Source organism: Pomacea canaliculata, linkage group LG5, assembly GCF_003073045.1.
Source record: "Pomacea canaliculata isolate SZHN2017 linkage group LG5, ASM307304v1, whole genome shotgun sequence".
Classification (NCBI taxonomy): domain Eukaryota; kingdom Metazoa; phylum Mollusca; class Gastropoda; order Architaenioglossa; family Ampullariidae; genus Pomacea; species Pomacea canaliculata.
Window position 1 is genome coordinate 16,212,166 of NC_037594.1, and position 19,310 is coordinate 16,231,475.

Consider the following 19,310-nt stretch of genomic DNA (forward strand, 5'->3'; position numbering starts at 1 on the left):
CCTGCATAGCCGCCCAGCTTCGGCAAGTTTAGCAAAAGAATAAATTTTACAGAACCAACCGAAAAATGTCTTTCTCTTTTTCTTTCCCTTTCTGTAAGTCTTTCGGGAGACAAAAACCGTCCAGACCTTGCTCCAGTGGATGGTACAGAAGATGGAGGCCTTATTTTATGATGGGTCAGGTCTGGGCCGTGTGCATTTCTTAAAGACATTGATGTCGATAGTTTTAGAAGTGACAGCAAATCCAGGCTTTTCTCTGTTCCAGAACTCCTGCATTCTGTATCTCATGCCCTAAAGCTCGGCCAGAGTTGAAACACTTGGCAGACAGCAGCTCCCCCCACACTACAATCACTTCTGTTGCCGTGATGGTGATATGTAAATGTGACGTGAGAACGATTAATTACATTTGTGTAATGTTCACATAGGTATAAAAAAATTTGGTTCTAATGGATGTATTGAACAGACTATGGGCACTGGCATGTACGGGTTCTAACGCCTATTGTAGGTTTAGTAAGAGTACCAGCTTACACAAATGCTCTCATGGCTGAACCTAAAAATACTGTTTACCAGATGCAATGGTTGCTTTCTTTTTTGAAAGAGTCTTCTTTAATGTTATAATTAGTTTTTATGTGTGTTTCTCGAACTGTATCGTTTAGAGGCCGTTTCAATAATATTTTGCAGTTACTTATTTTACATACACATGTATATGTTATGAAACATGTTTAAAATTAGAAATTAAATGGCGAAAAAAAGTTTGCAAATATATTGTAATATACTCAAACTCAATCCATATATTTTAGATGTACGGACCACAAAGTTGATAGAAATTACCCTGCATGCGAATACACATATATTTGTGAACCTGCAATCAGTATTTAGACATTTATATCTATGTAATCAATCGTAAGGGTCACAGACTTACTAGATTGTATCATGTCCATGCCCATGTTAGCTGACAAGACTGCTTCATGTTCACACTCATTGATTTACAAGATTATATCATATCCATACGACATGACTGTATCATGTCCATACTAATATTAACATGACTGTATCATGTCCATACTAATATTGACGAATGACTGTATCATGTCCATTCTCATTACCGACACACATTCTATTTTTTCCACGTGCTGCCCGACTTCGGGAAAGTCAACTTTTTGTTCGTCTGCTCGATCCAGAGTGAAAGAAGTGAGGCCTGCCCTGCTACTATTCCTGGTTTTGATGTTGCCAAATCATTACAGCGAGGTAGATGATTTCTGCAGATGCACAAAGCATCTTGGAAGCAACTGGGAGCTGGCAGGAGCGAAAGCTGGCTGCAAGAAGCGAGAAATATTGAGGAAGGAGTAGAGCAAGTGAAAGTTTACTGTCTGGTCACACATGACACGGATGAGACAGCTACAGAGCAATATTTCACTCATTCTTTACAGGTTTCTATTATTTTGTAAATTACTTCCATGGCTTCTACACAAGACTTCATCTGGAATTACTTGACCGATTAGTAAATGTACATGTACTTGATATTTGGCACATGGTGATGCCATGGTACATGTGACAATGAGACAGACTTCTGTTTGTGTGAATGTACAGTCCAGGTTTTTGTATTGTAGAAATTTACATTTAATTTTACATTTAATTTTACATTTAAATCTACATTTACAACGTTTGTAAATAAGCCGAGGGTTCTTGCAGGTAACCAGGTATTAGCGAAGGTAAAAGACGATGAAAATAAAGGGTTGAACTTTGGCCTTCGCGTGAAACGTCTTAGACACAGTGAACCACAATTATGTTTGGTGCTGCAGCTATGAAGGACAGGTGGCATTCTAAATTGTGTGATATGATCTTTGAGTAAGAAAGATATAGGAGCAACATGGAGCAGATGTTTATTTATCTGCAGGAATCGTTTTCCAAAGCTAGAGCAGAGGATGGTGACGTTCTGTTGCAGCGACCTCTCTAAGCAGGGAGTGGTTCAGCGGGCTAAAGAGCCTGTACGAGACGAGAAGGCGGGAGGAACCCGGCTGTTTGTCCGTGCCTTCCCCACGTTTGGCCCGACAAAGTGGAGTAGGAGGGTCGTCTGTCTGAGACGTCTGACGTTCGTTAATGTACCGGGCCTGTGATTACCTGCCACCAGACCCCTCCGCCAGACGAAAGAGATCTTCTTATGCAGTGAAGTGCAAAATAAACCAACAGACGCACGCAAATAGGACACACGAAACATTCTTCTGTCTCGACTGTAAACATGATCAGTGGTTCTGATCATCGTTGGTTGCTTCTCGAGACAGGTCGTCTGACGAAGATCTCTTTGTGTCACTCCCAGCAGCCTCCTGGCGTTTGGCACAACCAATGATCTTCGAGAGATATGACGTACCCGTAATGATCGTACCCGTAATGTGACGTCACATCCCCACTTCTCCATCTTTCAGTGACCCGACTGTTGCAGAAAGCAGTTCTCACGGTAATTTAAATACCGATTCCCTTGATAGATTCTTTCCCAACATCTACGCAGGGCGGGGAGATGGGGGAAGGGGTAACAATTAGCAGAACAAATGTGATGTAGGGAGCAAACAGTCGATGGTCCATTCAGCTAATGTGTAGGACCAAAACAGGTCAAAACATCCGACATAGTCACGTGACTTTACAAGGCCGAGCTTAATTTTAACCGACGCAAAATAAGTCTCATCATCCCTATCATCCGGTTGATTAAAGCCTGTTCAATCTGCTCCGCTCCGCTACCTGTGTTTAATGGGATTGTACTTGATACCTCTGCTTAAGCATCCATACATTTGTTCTGCTCACCATTTTTTGCAGTGTCAGTACCACACAAATGACAGGTGTGACTGTTCATATTTTGCAATGACTGCTCTTAATCAACATCATTCAGAAAAATGTCCAAGGACTCGCAGTAACGGCGAGAATGGTCTCGAGGCACTTATAAACATATCCTTCTAGAAGCAATCCGCGACTCAACAAATTTACTTTCTTCTTGCAATATATTACACGAGCTGCAACATGGAAAGAGGTGTAGGCCTAATGTGCCCTTCACTGATCCCCATTCGTTATCAAATTTGAGCCAAGGATCATATTGACCATGACCTTAACAGTAACCTTTCTACGGACAGTATCAGTGGAAACGGCAAATTTTCTGGCTTATGAATAAACGTTCAAAGATATAAACGGACATCTATCCAGAATCAAAATTCAAGATTCTTTATAACTTTTTTCAATCAGGTGAACACGCAAACGTAAGGGAGATAAGCAAGAAAACTGAAAATGGTCATAACACGTTGCTTCAACCACAGACGTCCAACTTTGCTTTAAACTGATGGCTACCATGGGTGTATCTCGACTGTAGCTTGTAGAAGATGTTCACAGAGAAAGAATGTTGTAAGCTACACCACGCACTCGATCCCCTTCTCCGATCTGCACACGACACTAAGAGAACTGCCAAATGCTGATTGGATGTTGCCATGATACCAATCTAAATGAAAGACCTTCATTGGCTGAACAGGAATTGCCAGATGCGCATGAGCTAGCCCACATTTATATCCCTGCGACAGGTTTTATCGTCGACTTTGACATGTACACGAGTTTCCAGTGAAATTATACAAAGACGACCAAAGCGTGAAGTTGATTTATCTCGGGTGAAACGTGCAACTGTTCCTTCTTTCTCCCTCCCTCTCTCTTTTTACAGACACACGCATGCTCAGAAGCACACATACCTTTTCGATTTTCTGCTGAGTTTTCAGGATTATGTCTAGACATCAAAGTAAGGCTCCTAACACTCGACAAACGAATAAAAACCTAATAATATCCAACTTTGACTAAAAGAAACAAAACAAAACAACAACAACAACAACAAACAAAGAAACAAACATCTCACAATAATATGTCAATCAAAAAATATACCTCTAAATCAAGAAATCATCTTGGTACAAAGATCAAACATATAAATCGAGAATTCCTCTTTATCACCTCAGCCACCATTGATCACTCATTCACAACATGTTACAGCCGTGTAACATTTTGCTGTGCCGGTTACACTGACCGTTGAGGTATCCGCTACAGTCGGGTTCTCAAGGCGATGTCTCAGATACTATTAAAGAACCGTAGTTGTCTCCACTGTAGATAAAAATTTAAATGTTGCAGCATCAGGTGCAACTTCAGTCCTAACAGACAAGAGCTTCACAATGGTAACGGCTCCATCTACCGGTTCACTTCACTTTCCTTGTTTATTTTTTCGATTTTAAAGCATTACTTTGGATTACAAATGCTTAAATGGGAGAGCCAAGCACTCCCGCATTCACAAATTTAACTAAATGTTCTGGAAAATCCTTTTTTCGTAATGATAAAATAATCCCCGATAGACTATCAATGTATGTGGGTTAATGTCTTACCTTTATTTCCTACAAAACAACTGAAAGATTAGTTGTTCATTTTCTTGTAGCTTTATGCTCAACAATCATAAAGTAATGTAGCTCACCTCCTCATTTATATATATATATATAACGCATCTTTTCTATATTTATATTAAATATATTTACGTATACATATATAAGACATATTCTCCTTTATCTGAGTACCTCCACCACTGCCGACCGCCGCTTCTGGTATCGGGGCACAGCCAGAACCTTCTGCGCCTCCTTGCGGTCAGTGTAGCCCCGCGCCCACACGAAGGCTTGAACCAGCTTCTCGCACGGCGACGAACACCCTGGCATGGCCACCAGCTCGCGCCCCACTAGCACCAGGTTGTTGGGTGACCGGAGACCCGCGCAAAATTCTGCACCAGCAGCTACACCTTGGAAACAGAGACTGTCCTCATCGTCCGCGTCTGGAGGGGCAAACAGTAACCGCATGCTGCATGCGGGGCACTTCAATGTCTGCAGCCGACGAGACCGGAAAGTCATGCGTAGTCCATGGACGAATGGAACCTTATCATTAGAAAGTTAAAAAAGTTGATTTATTGCAGCGAAGGGGGAAGTAGTTTCTCAGCATTGGACGTTCGAGCCCTCGATTCTGTGGGCGACTGTCATTGCCTGCCCACTGTCAGTCGCCGGTACTCGGTGACAACTGGATTTCTTGCCTTTGGGTCAGCAGCTCACGTGAAAATAACATAGAAAAGCATAGTTGACACAGGTATTTTATTTTTCCGAAGCTGTCCGCGGTTCTCCTGGTCCGTAAAGCCTAATGTCAACTGGACAGCAAGCCAATGGACTGCAGAAAGACCACGCACAAGATGGTAGCACAGTTAACAATCTCCATGCACAAATCCCCAAACAACAGGTGAAGACTACCACACATCGAACTCTCGGCTGTATCCAGACGTGCTGTCAAAAACAAAATGTCCACTTCTAAAAGCGCGACACTATTTTATTCAAACGCAAAAAAAAAAATTCACGAACAGTCCAAATGTTTTTTACGATGAGGAAATCCCAAGAAAAACTATGAAAAACAAGTTGAAATGCAATTTTCCAACGAAGAAACTTTATGAAAATAGTTTTCCACACTCTCCATTGCTCTGCTGTTGCACACGCGTTCTGTTCGCGAAGTAGAGACGTTCTGAGAGTGAGTATGTCATTCACATTTGCACAAGCGTTCTGTTTACCAAGCAGCCTCGTTCTGGGAATAGAAGACTTGCTGTAAGGCTTATCACCAGCGCCGTCAGCCTCCAAGAACGAACGGTTTCCGAAGCACGTTGTGGCCCCCCCCCGTTCAACCTCAACCCTTCCCCCTCCTCCCTCCAACTTCCCCTCGTCGGGGCAAAAAAAAAAAAGAAAAGAAAAAAAAAAAGGACTGGAGTATACAGCCAAGGTAGCGTCTCACCGGCAGTCAAGTCTCTCCATGCGTGCTCTACACACCCGAGCTGCCTGCACCCTATCGCAGGCTGAGCTGATTTGCACGGACTCCTCAGCTCACACGTTAATCAGGAGAGATCGAGATGTCTCACAGAGCGAGACAGGCGGCGGTTGTTGCCAAGAGGCGCTTACCTCCCGAAGGTGTAACGCCCATCTCGCTCACCAGTCACCATTAACTTCTGGTGCTCCAGGTGCTCTCCCTTCCCGCTACCTCTTCACAACTGGAAACTTTTTTCGTTCGTGCAAAAGAACTACCCGTTGAGCTGTCCTCAGTCTTGTATTGATGTATGGCTTCACAGAAATTTAATAACATAAAAGTCAGTAAATATTCCTTCGTACCAGAAAGAAGTTACCTCCCCAATCCCCCAACAGAAAAAGAAAACAAAGGAGAGTGGAGCTCACAAAAATTACGGGAAGGTTGGATGTGAAATTTCCTCTGCAAAGTTCTCAATATATCAAAACGGAAAACAGAGACAAAAAAAAAAAAAAAAAAAAAAAAAAAAGAGAGAGATGCTGTCGACCAGGTATTTCAAGCACGGGAACACACAGGGTGGCGCGTCTTAAAACACATCGCCAGCTGCCTGAGAAGAGTCTGCGAGAGAAAATGAACTATCTCATCGATCTTTTTTCCCCCCTTGTCTTGTCGGGTCCTCCTCCTCCTGATAACGGTCACCCTGCGTCGACGAGGCCGGTGGCGGGTCAGTATTTCTGCGTCGTCCAAGACTCGTGTTGCAGCTGCTGCTAACTACCACCGGGATGTCTTTCTCTCTCCCTCCGTCCTGTCGAGGGCGAGTGAGGACCGCGTGCTTTATGTTGTACGCGCGCTTCCAGCTTGCATCCGGCGTAGAAAAAACCCGTACATGCTGGCAAGCCACGGAAGCTTAGCTCTGTACCTCATTCCTCTGGACTGTTGCAGACTTGAGGGGTGGGTTAAAAATGCTCTGCATCGCCACCTCAAATCGAGCGGACCCGCTTCCTGTCAGGTGACTGCTTGCAACTTCAGATCACTCCCCCTCCCCCTTGCTCTTGATCCCCTTCCACCAACCGCACGAAGCAAATTCTTTATTTTTCATTGCGATAAATAAATAAATCAATCAAAATCCTGACCTCATTTATTTATTTAACTTGGAGTTGCTCTCAAAGACCTACTTTCACGATTTACACAAGCAACAAATTCTTTGATGTAGCGTGCGTTCACTGTAAGCACTGGTTCAGGACCAGACCCCGGTCATTTCAAAAGTCCAAAAGATGGCACATCCCGAGAGGTAAATGATGAGATTGCACCTCTGGAAGAGCAGAACGGAAGCTAAGCAAGCGTTACTGTAAGCAATTTTCCCGACGTGCACCGCGAGGCTTTGAGAGGGTGTTTGAGCGGTGAACATCTTTATGACGAGTCTTGCAACGCCTTGGCAGCAGCTGGTGAAGCTCGTGATGTTCACATGCTTGGTTCACTGGTTCACATGTTTAGCTGTCAGCTCGCCTCAGTAGTCGAAGCGATGTACTTTATTTTTTTAGAATTTGGTAACTTTTTGACAAATAATTTGAGGTTACAACATTGAAAATCAGAACGGAAGCATTTTTTTCTAACTGAGAACAATGCATGAAGTACTTTCATCGTGATCAGAAAAACCGATGAACCACGACATAAACAGCTCAGTTTAATTTGTGGTTGAGGGTAGATGAGGGATGGACAAAAATTTGCTGTAAAGGAAAATAATTTCATGACACTCGGAGTAAAAGAATGTCAAAGACAAGAGCAGGTCGCTAGACGAACGCCGTCAATGGCCGTCACCAGAGGACGAGGAGTTTGTTGGTTTCCAAAGCAACTGCTCAAAGACTAGAGCGTGCTATCCGCGGATTCTTTGTCAGTTGAAAAATGGACAGACAATGAGCTGATAATCGGCGTCCCCAACCCTTTTCTCCCCGACAATGCCGCTCCAAGACTCAGCAAATGAACGTGTTCTTTAATTTTTTTTCTTTTTTAGTATTATTTACCTTGTCCCTGACGACATTGGAAATATGTCGCTGGCATGAGATAACAACATAAGTTATTGATTCTATTCTGGTTCCGGGAAATGCTAAATCGATCATTTTTATGGATACAGAAGTCGTGCACACCCTATCCCTCTCTCTCAAGAATATGCATTATACATGTGTGTGTGTGTGTGTGTGCTTATTCGTCCTTCCATCATCCGTGTTTCAGGAGATGCTTGTCTTGCGGAAGGCCACACGACTTCCGCTATGACTTGGCAAATGACAGTCGATCCTGTTAAAGTTACTGACTTATTCGCCCAGCAAAGTTATTTCTCAACCTTTGACGCCATTGTGCTCAAGACAGTTGTCTGCTCGGGCAGCTGTGACGTCTACTCGCTTCTTCCTCAAGTCCTTTGCTTCCACAGGACTCGTGATAGGAACATCCGGTTTAGTTCCGACCCTTGACCTATACCGGTCATCGAGAATGGGAGTGGGCTGGTGGTGGAGTAATGTGAATCCGGCGACAACACACGATAGGGACTTTACAGAGATAACCTAATGTAAGCTACTAACTTGCTAATTATTGTTTCAGTGTTCATCAACTTCATCCAAACCAATTTATTCAAACCAATCCTGGCTTCAGCGATGCCGATGTGTTCGTGTGATTAACATTACTCGCGATGTTATAATTACACGTGACTGGATATTAACCCTCAACACATGATCGCATTTTTGGGGTGGATTTTCCTCTGAATTTGACAGAACGGAGAGCAGCTAACCCCAAGGAGAAGCCAAGACAGAAGCGCCCTCTATCTGACAAGAAAAGAGGAGGAGGAGGAGGGAAACCTCTTGACCGATGTGAAAGCTCAACAGCTGATGCAAAAACTGGGATGACAGTTATTGTCTCCTGCAAGTGGCAAATGGACGGACAGGTCCTGCGGCTGGCTGCTGTGAGCAGAAGGCGGTCTGCGACATTTTGTTGGCCTGGGGCTGAGCCTGTTGCCTCCCTGTGCATCAGCCGCATGCCTCCTGGACAGTCTCACACACAGCTTCTTTATCAGGTAATGTCTAATGCTCTGGGGCCGTGGGACCAATTAACGAGGGAACTTTCTATCTCATTACGACTTCTTCATGTCAGACCTGGCAAACAGGGCAACATTGGTTGAGTTGCCTTCACGAAACTGTTCAGTCCTCTCGATGCTCACAAACACACACGAGCACACACATAAGTCTGATGTAACACTGTGTATGATCATGCATAATCCACTTCGTTGTTTATATTGAGAGGTGTTGGTGATGACAATGTAAAAGACGATGAAAACCTGGACGAACGCCTGTTTCATGTCAACAGTGCATTACTGTTTGGCAACATGCCTCTGTGGGAAACAACAAGAAAACTGGCATAAAACGTGCGAGGAACACATCGTTCATGATGATGACTAGTGTGCTGGCAGCAGCACGTGACAAAGACATCTTTGCAAATGGTCACAAAGTGTCTTTACAGTGTCTCTACATACCAGTCTCTTCTCTTCGATCACGCATTTTGCATTCATTCAACACAGGGCTGAGTTATCCACAGAAAGTCAAGATTTCTAGGATGTGATTTGCTTATAAAACTTTATAACCGTAACAGTGTCGTATACTAAGAATCGGGAATCATCGCCAAGACTCCAGGTGGGCATGTGGAAAGAGTCAGTGGGATAGGTGTAGAGTTCGATTCCACAGAAACCTCTAAACATATTTCCCAAAGCTTTTCTGGAGGACTTCACCAGCAGTTTCTTCCCTTGGTTTGTACATCTCCCCCTTCTCTCTCTCTATAATGTACATGAAGTTTCTCGTGTACATACTTCGTGGCATGTACTCACAAGACTCAGGCCGATAGTTAAGACCACTCGGCGCACATCCCGCTCCAGCGCATGTGTTAAGTCCGTCAGCCCTCGTGCACTTTGAAGAATAATCAGTGTGCGGCTGTTTTGGCACAGGGTAATGGGGGCAGTCTGAAAATCTTATGCTGACTTTTTTTATAAAAAAATTGCTCTCTCCAGAACCCATAACCCTCTATCCACTTAGCATGCGTGCATGGATAGGTTTGTGTGCACGTTGGTGGGTTCATGCGCGCAAGAAACGAAGTGCGTGAAGGAGTGAACAAGAAGCAAACGAAGTAAAGAATTAGAATTTTTTATGTGTAAATTTATGTATGTGTATGTTTAAATATCTGTGGTATATATATCTGCATACCTAAACTCTCTTTTGTTCCAGCGCCTTCACACACACATGCTGTAGATTTGTACACGTGTTCTTATATAAACGTCCAGGTATGTGTTTCCGTTCGCTTGATAAAGGTCTTAAAACTAAGGTAAGTGAATGTCACGTGTCCAGTTTAACTGTCACAAAGAGTCATCATGGCGTACAGATGTCATCGTCCTATAGTTTCTCTCTTCACAGCGCCATCTACTGCTACTCGCAGTCAGCACCACCGCCATTGTGTCAGCAAACCTGTGGCCACTCTCATGCGCAGCTGCTGTGCAGCGCAGGATCCTGCCGGAGTGGCGCCAGCATCCGATGAAGGCAACGACTTGGGCACGTCATCCCTCGGCGGTATGCTGCACGTCGAACCTCAGCGGCCAGGCGTGCCGTGGAGATAATGAGACCCAACCAACCCCCCCGTGCTAAGTGGCGGCTAAAAGCTGCCGGCAGTTGACCTCTCCCTGCCAGCATCAACCCTCCCCAAAATCCTCCCCCCTCAGCCATTGCTCCTCCCGACTCTGAAAGGCCTGGAGAAAAACAAATGGTTACTCAACATCACGAAGCCAAAAGAAAAAAAAAGAATTATTTTCTATCCTGAAGCCATGGCCCGCTTCTTCGCGAACAAGACCTTGACACCAATTGCTCCGCCAGCAACATGCAACATGCAACTCTGTAGTTTGGGATCTTCCTCTGAGCAACTCTCAGAAATTTCTTCGTACGTCACCTCGATGTTAGACAAAGCAGTTCTGCTTGTGATTGGTATCGTCAGTCGGCAAGACTTATGACGTAACGATCCTACTCAACAAGTTGACGTAACGTCAGTTATCTAGCACCTCTAGTTCAAACTCCTACTTTATATAACGTCCAACACATTCCTACTCAACCGTGACGTAACGACTCCAAACGACGTAACGAGCCTTCTCCAACACCTCTAGTTATGACGTAACGATCCTACTCCAACACCTCTAGTTATGACGTAACGAGCCTACTCCAACACCTCTAGTTATGACGTAACGAGCCTACTCCATATGACGTACTCCAACACCTCTAGTTATGACGTAACGAGCCTACTCCAACACCTCTAGTATACGTAACGACAGACGTAGATAAGCTGTAGCTTGACGCACCAAGCTCACCTCTGAGAGTGTGGTTATGACGTAATAAGCCTACTCCAACACCTCTAGTTATGAAGTTTAGCTCGCCAATGTTACTCAAAATACTGCATTATGGACTACACAAAACGTTGATGTCTCAAACATCATTTGGTGACGGTTGCCGAACACTGCTACAACTCAGCAGACAGGTGGCGCTGGCACAATGTTGCCCACGATTATGTGAAGTTACTGCCGACATGACAGCAAACTCTCTGAAGCAGTTCTACTCTCTGCCAAGTGTTCGCTGGATAAGTTGCATTTCAGGTTGTCCACACCAAGTCACGAAAACCTATTTACCAAGTAGAAAAGGATGACGCAAAGGATTAATGTGATATTTCTCCCATCAGGATTCTCCTTTGACGACACCAGATTCGATCTTCAATGCAAACGAGCACAAGTCACGAGGATGGAAGGAAGGAAAGGACAGCAGGCGATATCACAATCCAGGCCAACAACGGCGAAGCAGCTTCTGTTCCGGTTGCTTTCGTTGTTCAGCATTTGCATGGACAAGAGATTTTATGATGTTATTGCCGCCAACGAGCCGCGGTGACTGAGAAATTAATACTCCCTTCACGGAAACAACGAAGGTCAAAGTCGTATGAACAGGTGCAAACTGTCAGCAGGCCAGAACAAAGGCTTCTCAAATCTGACTCTCATTACATTCCTGATAATGGACTATTAACGTGTATATCTCCGTAAAATTTGACGGAAGAGATGCATAATTTATTTACTGGCACCTGCTTGCACTATCAATCACCAATAATTTGCTTCCAAGCAAAATTGTTTAGCTTGAGCGCATCAGTCGCCGAGAGCTTAAACGCAACCACCTCACTGAGGTGAAGCACTGACTACACTCTAGAGGTTGAAATAAAGCACTGACTACACTCTAGAGGTTGGGAAATGAATGGCCCGCCACAGTATGACTACTATATTAGTCCGGCCCTCTAGATGCGGCCCCTTGAAATAAAGCCCACCCCTGACTACACTCTAGAGGTTTACACCTAGCCAACGAATGCTCCCTGCTTCATGCTCTAATTACATTTTGTTTCTCTTCTGAGGGTTAGACAAAAAACAACATTAGCTACAAAGAATACAAAGAGGAAATGTCCAATTTACAAATGACAGTGTAAAATACAGGGTGAAGAAGAACTTACAGAGGTCATGATTGAACCAGTGAGCTGCCACTGACTTTAAATTATTTCTATTAATTAAAAACTAGGTTTTGAATAGGCACATGGGAACGGATCAAACAATATATCGAAGCGATTTCGAAGACCGGGAATAAAAGACGGCAATTCTTGACTAAAACTGGAGTGTGTGTGTGTGTATGTGTGTGTGTATGTGTGTACGTGCGCACGTGTGTACTTGTGTATGTGCGCACGTGTGTATGTGTGTAAGTGCGTACGTGTGTTTTTCGTGGAGCCATCAACCTGGGCTGTATCAAGAGAAAACAGCCGGCCCTGTAAACAGGTGTCACGTGAAGAAAAAGAACAGACTTGTATTTATTTATACCTGCCTGCACCGACAGACGCTCATATCTACAGTCAGATAGACATAATATTACCTACAGAAGCATGCATTCATAATTTAAAAAGACTTTTTTTCAACATATTCTAGTTTTGCTCATCTCTCTTACTGGCAGTATGCAGTTCAGTGAACTATACCAGGTCATTGCTAGTGTTTTTCAGTCTTTATTCGCCGGCGCAGAGTGCAGTCTACCTGGTGCAATGCTGCTTGATATAAATGTTTAATTAAATGAAATAACTCAGACAAACAGACACATGTTTACACGATATAAATATTCGATTAAATGAAATAACTGTAGTAAGAACGACAGACAAAGATGTATTTGCACACCTGTAGACGGAGAGAAGAACTGGACAGACAGGTATAGGTCTCACCTGTGCAACTTTCTCCGACACGTTCTGCTTCATGTTCTGGACGCTGGGCAGCAGCAGGCCCCTGGCGGAGGAGGCCACCCCGTCCCGCTCCGGGTGCTTCTTGCTGTCGTCTCCTGACAGGCTGACCACGCTGCCGGACATCTGCTTCATCTGGTGACGACCCAGCTCCGGGTCACTGACCGACTGACCCACCTGCGGTCTCACGTGATTTCGAGTAGGACCTGCTGAAAACGGCGAGAAAAGCTTAGAGGAAAATCTTATTCATCCTCTGGCATAATACACCTCGCATGTTATGTGACCTTTGTACTAAATTCATTTCATTTTTGTATCTTTACAAGGTATGATGGTTGGCTCCGCATCTTATCCGCACTAATCATTATCGAAAAATATACTTGACATTATTATAATCTCTCAACAATAACTCCATACTACTGATATCACAGTAGGGGAGGGAGTGTCGTATTTTAGGTTCGAATCCCTGGACAAGTGCTTTAGCTAGATAAGAAAACTATTTCTACGTGACAGCAGAATTTCATTCTGGCATCTCTCGATGTTAGAAGATTCTTGAAATTAGATGGACGCTTAAACAATTAATTTCCATGGAAAATAAGAGCACATTATGCCTATAAAAAAAATCTTGTTTTATCCCAAATAATCTGTGTCCTAAGGAAGTAGCCGCACTATTAGTGAAACAGTGAAAATATCACTGTCTTTCATAATTACTACTTTCACGGCTCCTTCCTCCCATCACCAAGAGAACAAAAACGACTAAACTTGCCGCGGGACACCATCTTAAAATCAAATGGTTGTTTGTGTGTGTGTGGATTCGTCCGCCCAGATAGTAGCACAATAAACTCATGCATAGACTAAGCTTTCTATTACCAACTGTTTTCTTCAAAACTCCCACACTAAGAAATAAGAAATAGTTCTGCAGATGGTTGTCAATGTAAGAATTAACAGAACAGATTTATCAAGTCTCATTACACATGACCAAAAAGGGATGTCCTTTACAGTGAAAATCTCTCTCTGTTCAGTAAAATTCAAAATTGAATTTACGAATAAAAAGAATAATAATTTCTAGGGAAAATAAAATATAATAAACACAAAGGAAGCAAAGATTTCCCAGCAGATTGCAATATTTTATGTCACCAGACCGTCTGGAAGATGTCGGCATGGCTAATGAAAACCCTAAAAGCAAACACCTTGGGTCTTGCTCAGAATGTTGACAGCATCAACTACATTTTCGTGGTGTGCACAAAAGGAAATCAATAATCTTCTCAGTCATGATGGAAAATAAAATGAAGGCTGCCGACAATAACACATTCATTCGTTCGTCCCCATACACCAGCCCGAATAACATCCTGTGAAAGCTGGGGGTAGGTATAAGGGGGAGTATAACAATACCATGACGAATTAACTTGACCTTCATCTCGACTAGCTCTACATGGAGTTTATTTCAGGAATCGCACATTCTCATTTTTCTGATGTTTTTGTTTCCCTGCCAATGAATTTTTTTTTTCGCGTTCTCCGGACTCTATTGCATGGCAGTCATAAAACATAAGCGGTTTTCTTAAAAAAATATTTTAAGACGAATGGATTAAAATTTCCCTCTCCTTCTTTTTCTCAAACCTACAGTTTTTTTTAAGTTGGAACAGACGGCCAAGGCTCTGAGTATTTCTCTGAGCTCCTGGAGAAATATGGACGAACGTTGGCCAAGTTTGTCTATGATTTCTACATGACGATGAGATCAGACCTTGGCCAGACTTGGCCACAAACGTGCATCCACATGTCTCCACATTTCTATGGATTTAATTAAGCGCAGGACGATGAATTATGCAATGAATCAATTGTTTACTGACATCAATGCTTTGTGTATAGATACGTGCAACACACACACAGACAGAGGCAATGTTCTACATGTATTTACATGTGTACTACATGTATTTACATGCGTGGATTACCACTGGAAGAATGAAAAGACTGGAGAGAAAAGAGAGAGGACAAAGAGAGTGAGGAGAAACTTTTTTTTTGGTGGGGGGACATAAACTTGTAAAAGAAAAGGATCTTTTCATAGGCCTGATGAATACTACATGAGAGCAAAGCCATTGTTAAGGAAACGATAGAGACTTTCTGCTTGCAAGAGTGTTTAAACTTTAAAATTTGTATTTTTTAAGCAGATATCACATCCGTGACATTAATAAAAAAAAAAAAAACAGAGAAAAACGTACATAAAACCGATATGATGCATATAAAAGTACATGCAGATAACGATACTGACGCTGAATGATTAAAAACAACATTTTCTTTATAAATTTTAACAAATATTTCAAACCATGTCTCAATAGCAAATTTTGTTTTATTAAATTTTCTTTGTAGTATTTCTTGTTACAACATGTATTTGCAGACATTGCAGTCAATTAAAAAACAATGAAAAGTTAAGTAATGCTACATTGTTGACACTCCTGATAACAAATATGATAATGATATTGACTGCAGCTTATGATATTGATGGTGGTCATGCTGATGATGACGATTGCAAGACTCAAAGCTACTTGCTTAAGATTGTACATGCAAGCAAGCGAAGCAAACAATAGCTTAAAGAAGAATGTGCAAAACTCACAGATGACAGTTTTTCAAAATCCCAACCGTGCACCGAAACCAAGCTTGGAAATAAAGTGATTGTAAACCCTTTGCCTGTAGTAAGTAGATGATTGACTGATTACTCACATAAGTCTAATGTGTGGGCACGGGGCCGGCCTTTGTGGAACACAAAAGAAACTGCAAGAAGCAAGCACATGGAAGACAGTCACACACAACACACACAACACAACACAAAGTCAAACACAAATACTGCAACAACATACTGAATGTAACACTTCGTGTTATTACTGCTGCAATACTGACTGCATTACCTATCCTCCCACGGCAACAGTAACGCTTTCTTTTATTACCTATTTCTTCTATGGAAGTGCAAACTAAATTTCACGTGTTGCTTGACACTTGTGCACAAGTTACAACACTTATTTCATTGCCAAGCTTTAAAAAAAAAAAACACGCACAATACCAACAATACAATGTCTGTCGTGAAGAAGATAAGGCAAACTGCCTGGATCACAATTCCGCCATTATTCATCTAAGACAATCTTAATGAAGCAACCGTGCTCGGAATTTTAATAGACTTTATTGCCAAAGACATCGGGGAAAAAATTAAAGAAACATTGGCAGCACAGACACGAAGACTGTTGTGCTGGTCCAGTCGCTCCCAGGGCGAGCTGGCAGGGGCAAGGGAGTTAACTCTAGTACTTGCAGAACTCCGCATCTCGCACAAAGCCAACACTGTTTATGAAAAATTTTATTTATTTTGGATTCATTTCAATTGTTTACTCTCATTTCGTTTTCAGATATGCTTTCCTGAAAATCTTACTGTAAGCTGTTCTCTTAAAACCCAAGTGTGATTAAAGAGAGCGGACTAAAAAAAAAAAATTCCGTGTATATATATAGATACACACACAAAGCAAACGAACGAAGAAAGTAAGGAAAGAAGAACTAAACGACTGCAGAATCTTTTATCGACTCACATCAACGTCATTAATGAAATCGTAATAGCAACAAACAGGATGGAGCTTGATAATGCTACACAGAATTTTATTGTCTCATGCCTTGGTTTGTGTCAACACGTTCAAGGCACCTATAAACCTCATCACCGTGTTGTCTAAGCATTAAAACTTACAAAACCTCTCTTTTTTGTTTCTTAAGCACGCACGCACGCACACGAACACACTAAAGTGACCCGTTGATTGAGTTTAAAGTTTTGAAAATTGCAAAGTTTGAACAATCTGAAAATAAGACGACTGGGTCATCGTGATAGGATTCCGTACAACGGGTTGGGCTGCATGAAAAGTTTTAAAAATGTGGCAAGTCGACTGTTCAGACCGAACTTAGAGAAGTCCCCTTGCACTTGAAAGTTGCAATTAAAGATTTATTTTTAAGATCTCGTATAAAACCGAGCCCAGGGGAAATGTGTGTTGTACCAGTTCTGTTTCTCGAAAGACATTTATTTGTTTTCTAATAAATTTTAATCTCAATGCCTTTCCACGTTAAGTTAAATAACATTAAAAGTACTTCTGCAACGTTTGAAAATGTTAAAAATCGGATTCATGCAGTCTCCGACTTCACTTTCATCCACGAACTTTACCCCCGACACTAGACAGCTTCCTCCGCACACTTCCTACCTGTGTAAGGTTTTTCATCTTTCTCGTCCTCCCATTTCTCGCCATCATCTTTCTCCTCATCTTCCCCAATCAGTCTGTCCTGGGCACCTAGCCTATCCTCCCCTCTGCCAAGGTCGCTGTCCTCTGACCCTAACTGACTTAGGGGGACCGCTTCTTCCGGAATGGGTGGATTTTCTGGATCCGGGATCTTTTCGATGGCCTTCGCCTTGGAACGAATGTCCCTTCGTATGGACGGCAGACGCAGCTTGAAGCTCTGATGGCGATCTGGAAAAACAAGGAAGATAGACAATGGGTGAAACATGGAAAAGATAGACATTGGGTGAAAAAGACTTTGATTTCAGGAAATCAGACCAGCTACTGACCAGAAGGAGGCAACCCGATCCACCGAAGGAATGTTGTTGTGTAATTTATTATCAATAAACTGCTGTGTAACATCCAACACTCACTTCGTCGTTCATGATGCAACTTTTTTTGCCCAAAGAAAAGACAATTGATAAGAAAGACTGAAATGTCTGTTCTTTGTGTCTATTACAGTTGCCGCCGATACCTATTCTTAGACAGATTACCATCTCATACACAGATACCTATCATCAATAGTGTCCACCTGTTAGACCGCAGATGCCTACCGCATATACCAAGCTTTAGACCATCGATGTCCACTCACTGTTTTGAAATTTCTTGATGTCATTTTTCGCGGCAGTGTCTGTGATGTCTTCATAGTTGATAATAAACATGATTATCTCTCCATTCTCATTCTTGACAGGAGCCACGAGCACGCTGCACAGGAACTTGGAGCCTGAAAAATACACACATCATCATCATCATCATCATCATCATCATCATCATCATCATCATCATCATCATCATCATCATCATCATCATCATCGCTTTATACAAAGAAACAAGAATTCATAACACAGAAAAGACGATCCCGGGCCAGGTGAAGGGAAATAATAAGTCTCTGACTTGCTCAGATCCGGTGAGTAGCTGTTACTTCCCTTAGTTAAACCATCAAAAAATATTCACAGATCAGGGAAACAATGAAATAAAACTCCAAGGAAAATAATAATTTACGAAAAGGCGAGGAAACCTTAAAATAATTGTCGACTCACTCTACTACACGTGAATCTTCAAATGTTCTCCTTTCTTCCAACTAGACCGCGTGTAAGTGGAGAAATAAATATGTTGACATCCTACTGCAAGGATGGTCGTTAACACAATTCTACTTTCAGGTTTTTGTCTGTTCCGGACTTACCCCACCTGACACACAAAAATCTGTATTATCCCCTGTTAACATGGCGACCAACAAATTAATTTGACCATCCGTGACAGCATACGCTACAAAATGTATTTGTTCGCATTAACCCCACAAAAAGGTAATTATTAATCAATCTAACCAGCACGTGTACACTCAATCAGATGCAAAGTGCTGATCAAACAAACATTCCCGACAACAATCAGGCCAGTCATTTTTTTAGTTAAGGGAGTCGCTAGGGGTGGGAAGGGCAAAGAGTCTGCTATTTTCTCCCTCCTCCCCAGCCTCCGGCACAAAAGAGTGCCATCCCACACCGCTTAATTCGCTACATTCACGTGGCGCGCAATATGAAGGCAAGCCCATCACTCCAAGGTAGACATTTCATCTAATGGCAGGGCTTCTGCCGTCAGTTGGTCTGAAACCGAAATCTGACACCAAGACCTCGGCACTCAACAGGCGCTGGCAGCAAGGTAGGGACACCCGGAGTTCCGGCCGCAAAATGTGCGACGCTCCCAGCAGCCATTTTCTTCTTGACGTCACCAACGGATAATGAATGCTTTTTACACCAGTCGGACACCAGGACATACTCGTACATCAAGAAAGGGCAGGAGATGGGGCTTTCGCTTGTCATCTGCACTGTAAAAAATTCCCGGTGTTCAGAAAGAGCTCAGATTTATAACGACTTGGAAATGTGAAGT

General features: G+C 42.7%; 1 protein-coding gene across 7 annotated transcripts in view; it reads right to left on the bottom strand.

The window, feature by feature from the left end:
• Window positions 1–19,310, bottom strand: part of LOC112565295 (potassium voltage-gated channel subfamily H member 6-like) — a 92,091-nt gene that overhangs the window by 24,989 nt on the left and 47,792 nt on the right. For 3 of the 7 annotated variants that reach the window (XM_025240675.1, XM_025240673.1, XM_025240676.1), the window contains exons 4-7: window positions 18,022–18,153; window positions 17,358–17,621; window positions 15,853–15,903; window positions 13,126–13,349 (exon numbers count right to left, since the gene is read on the bottom strand). In XM_025240675.1, the coding sequence (XP_025096460.1) occupies window positions 13,126–13,349; window positions 15,853–15,903; window positions 17,358–17,621; window positions 18,022–18,153 (671 nt within the window). Of the gene's footprint in view, window positions 1–4,577; window positions 5,377–13,125; window positions 13,350–15,852; window positions 15,904–17,357; window positions 17,622–18,021; window positions 18,154–19,310 lie in introns of those variants that run through there. The other 4 variants (XM_025240674.1, XM_025240678.1, XM_025240677.1 and 1 more) reach the window with 4 other exon arrangements.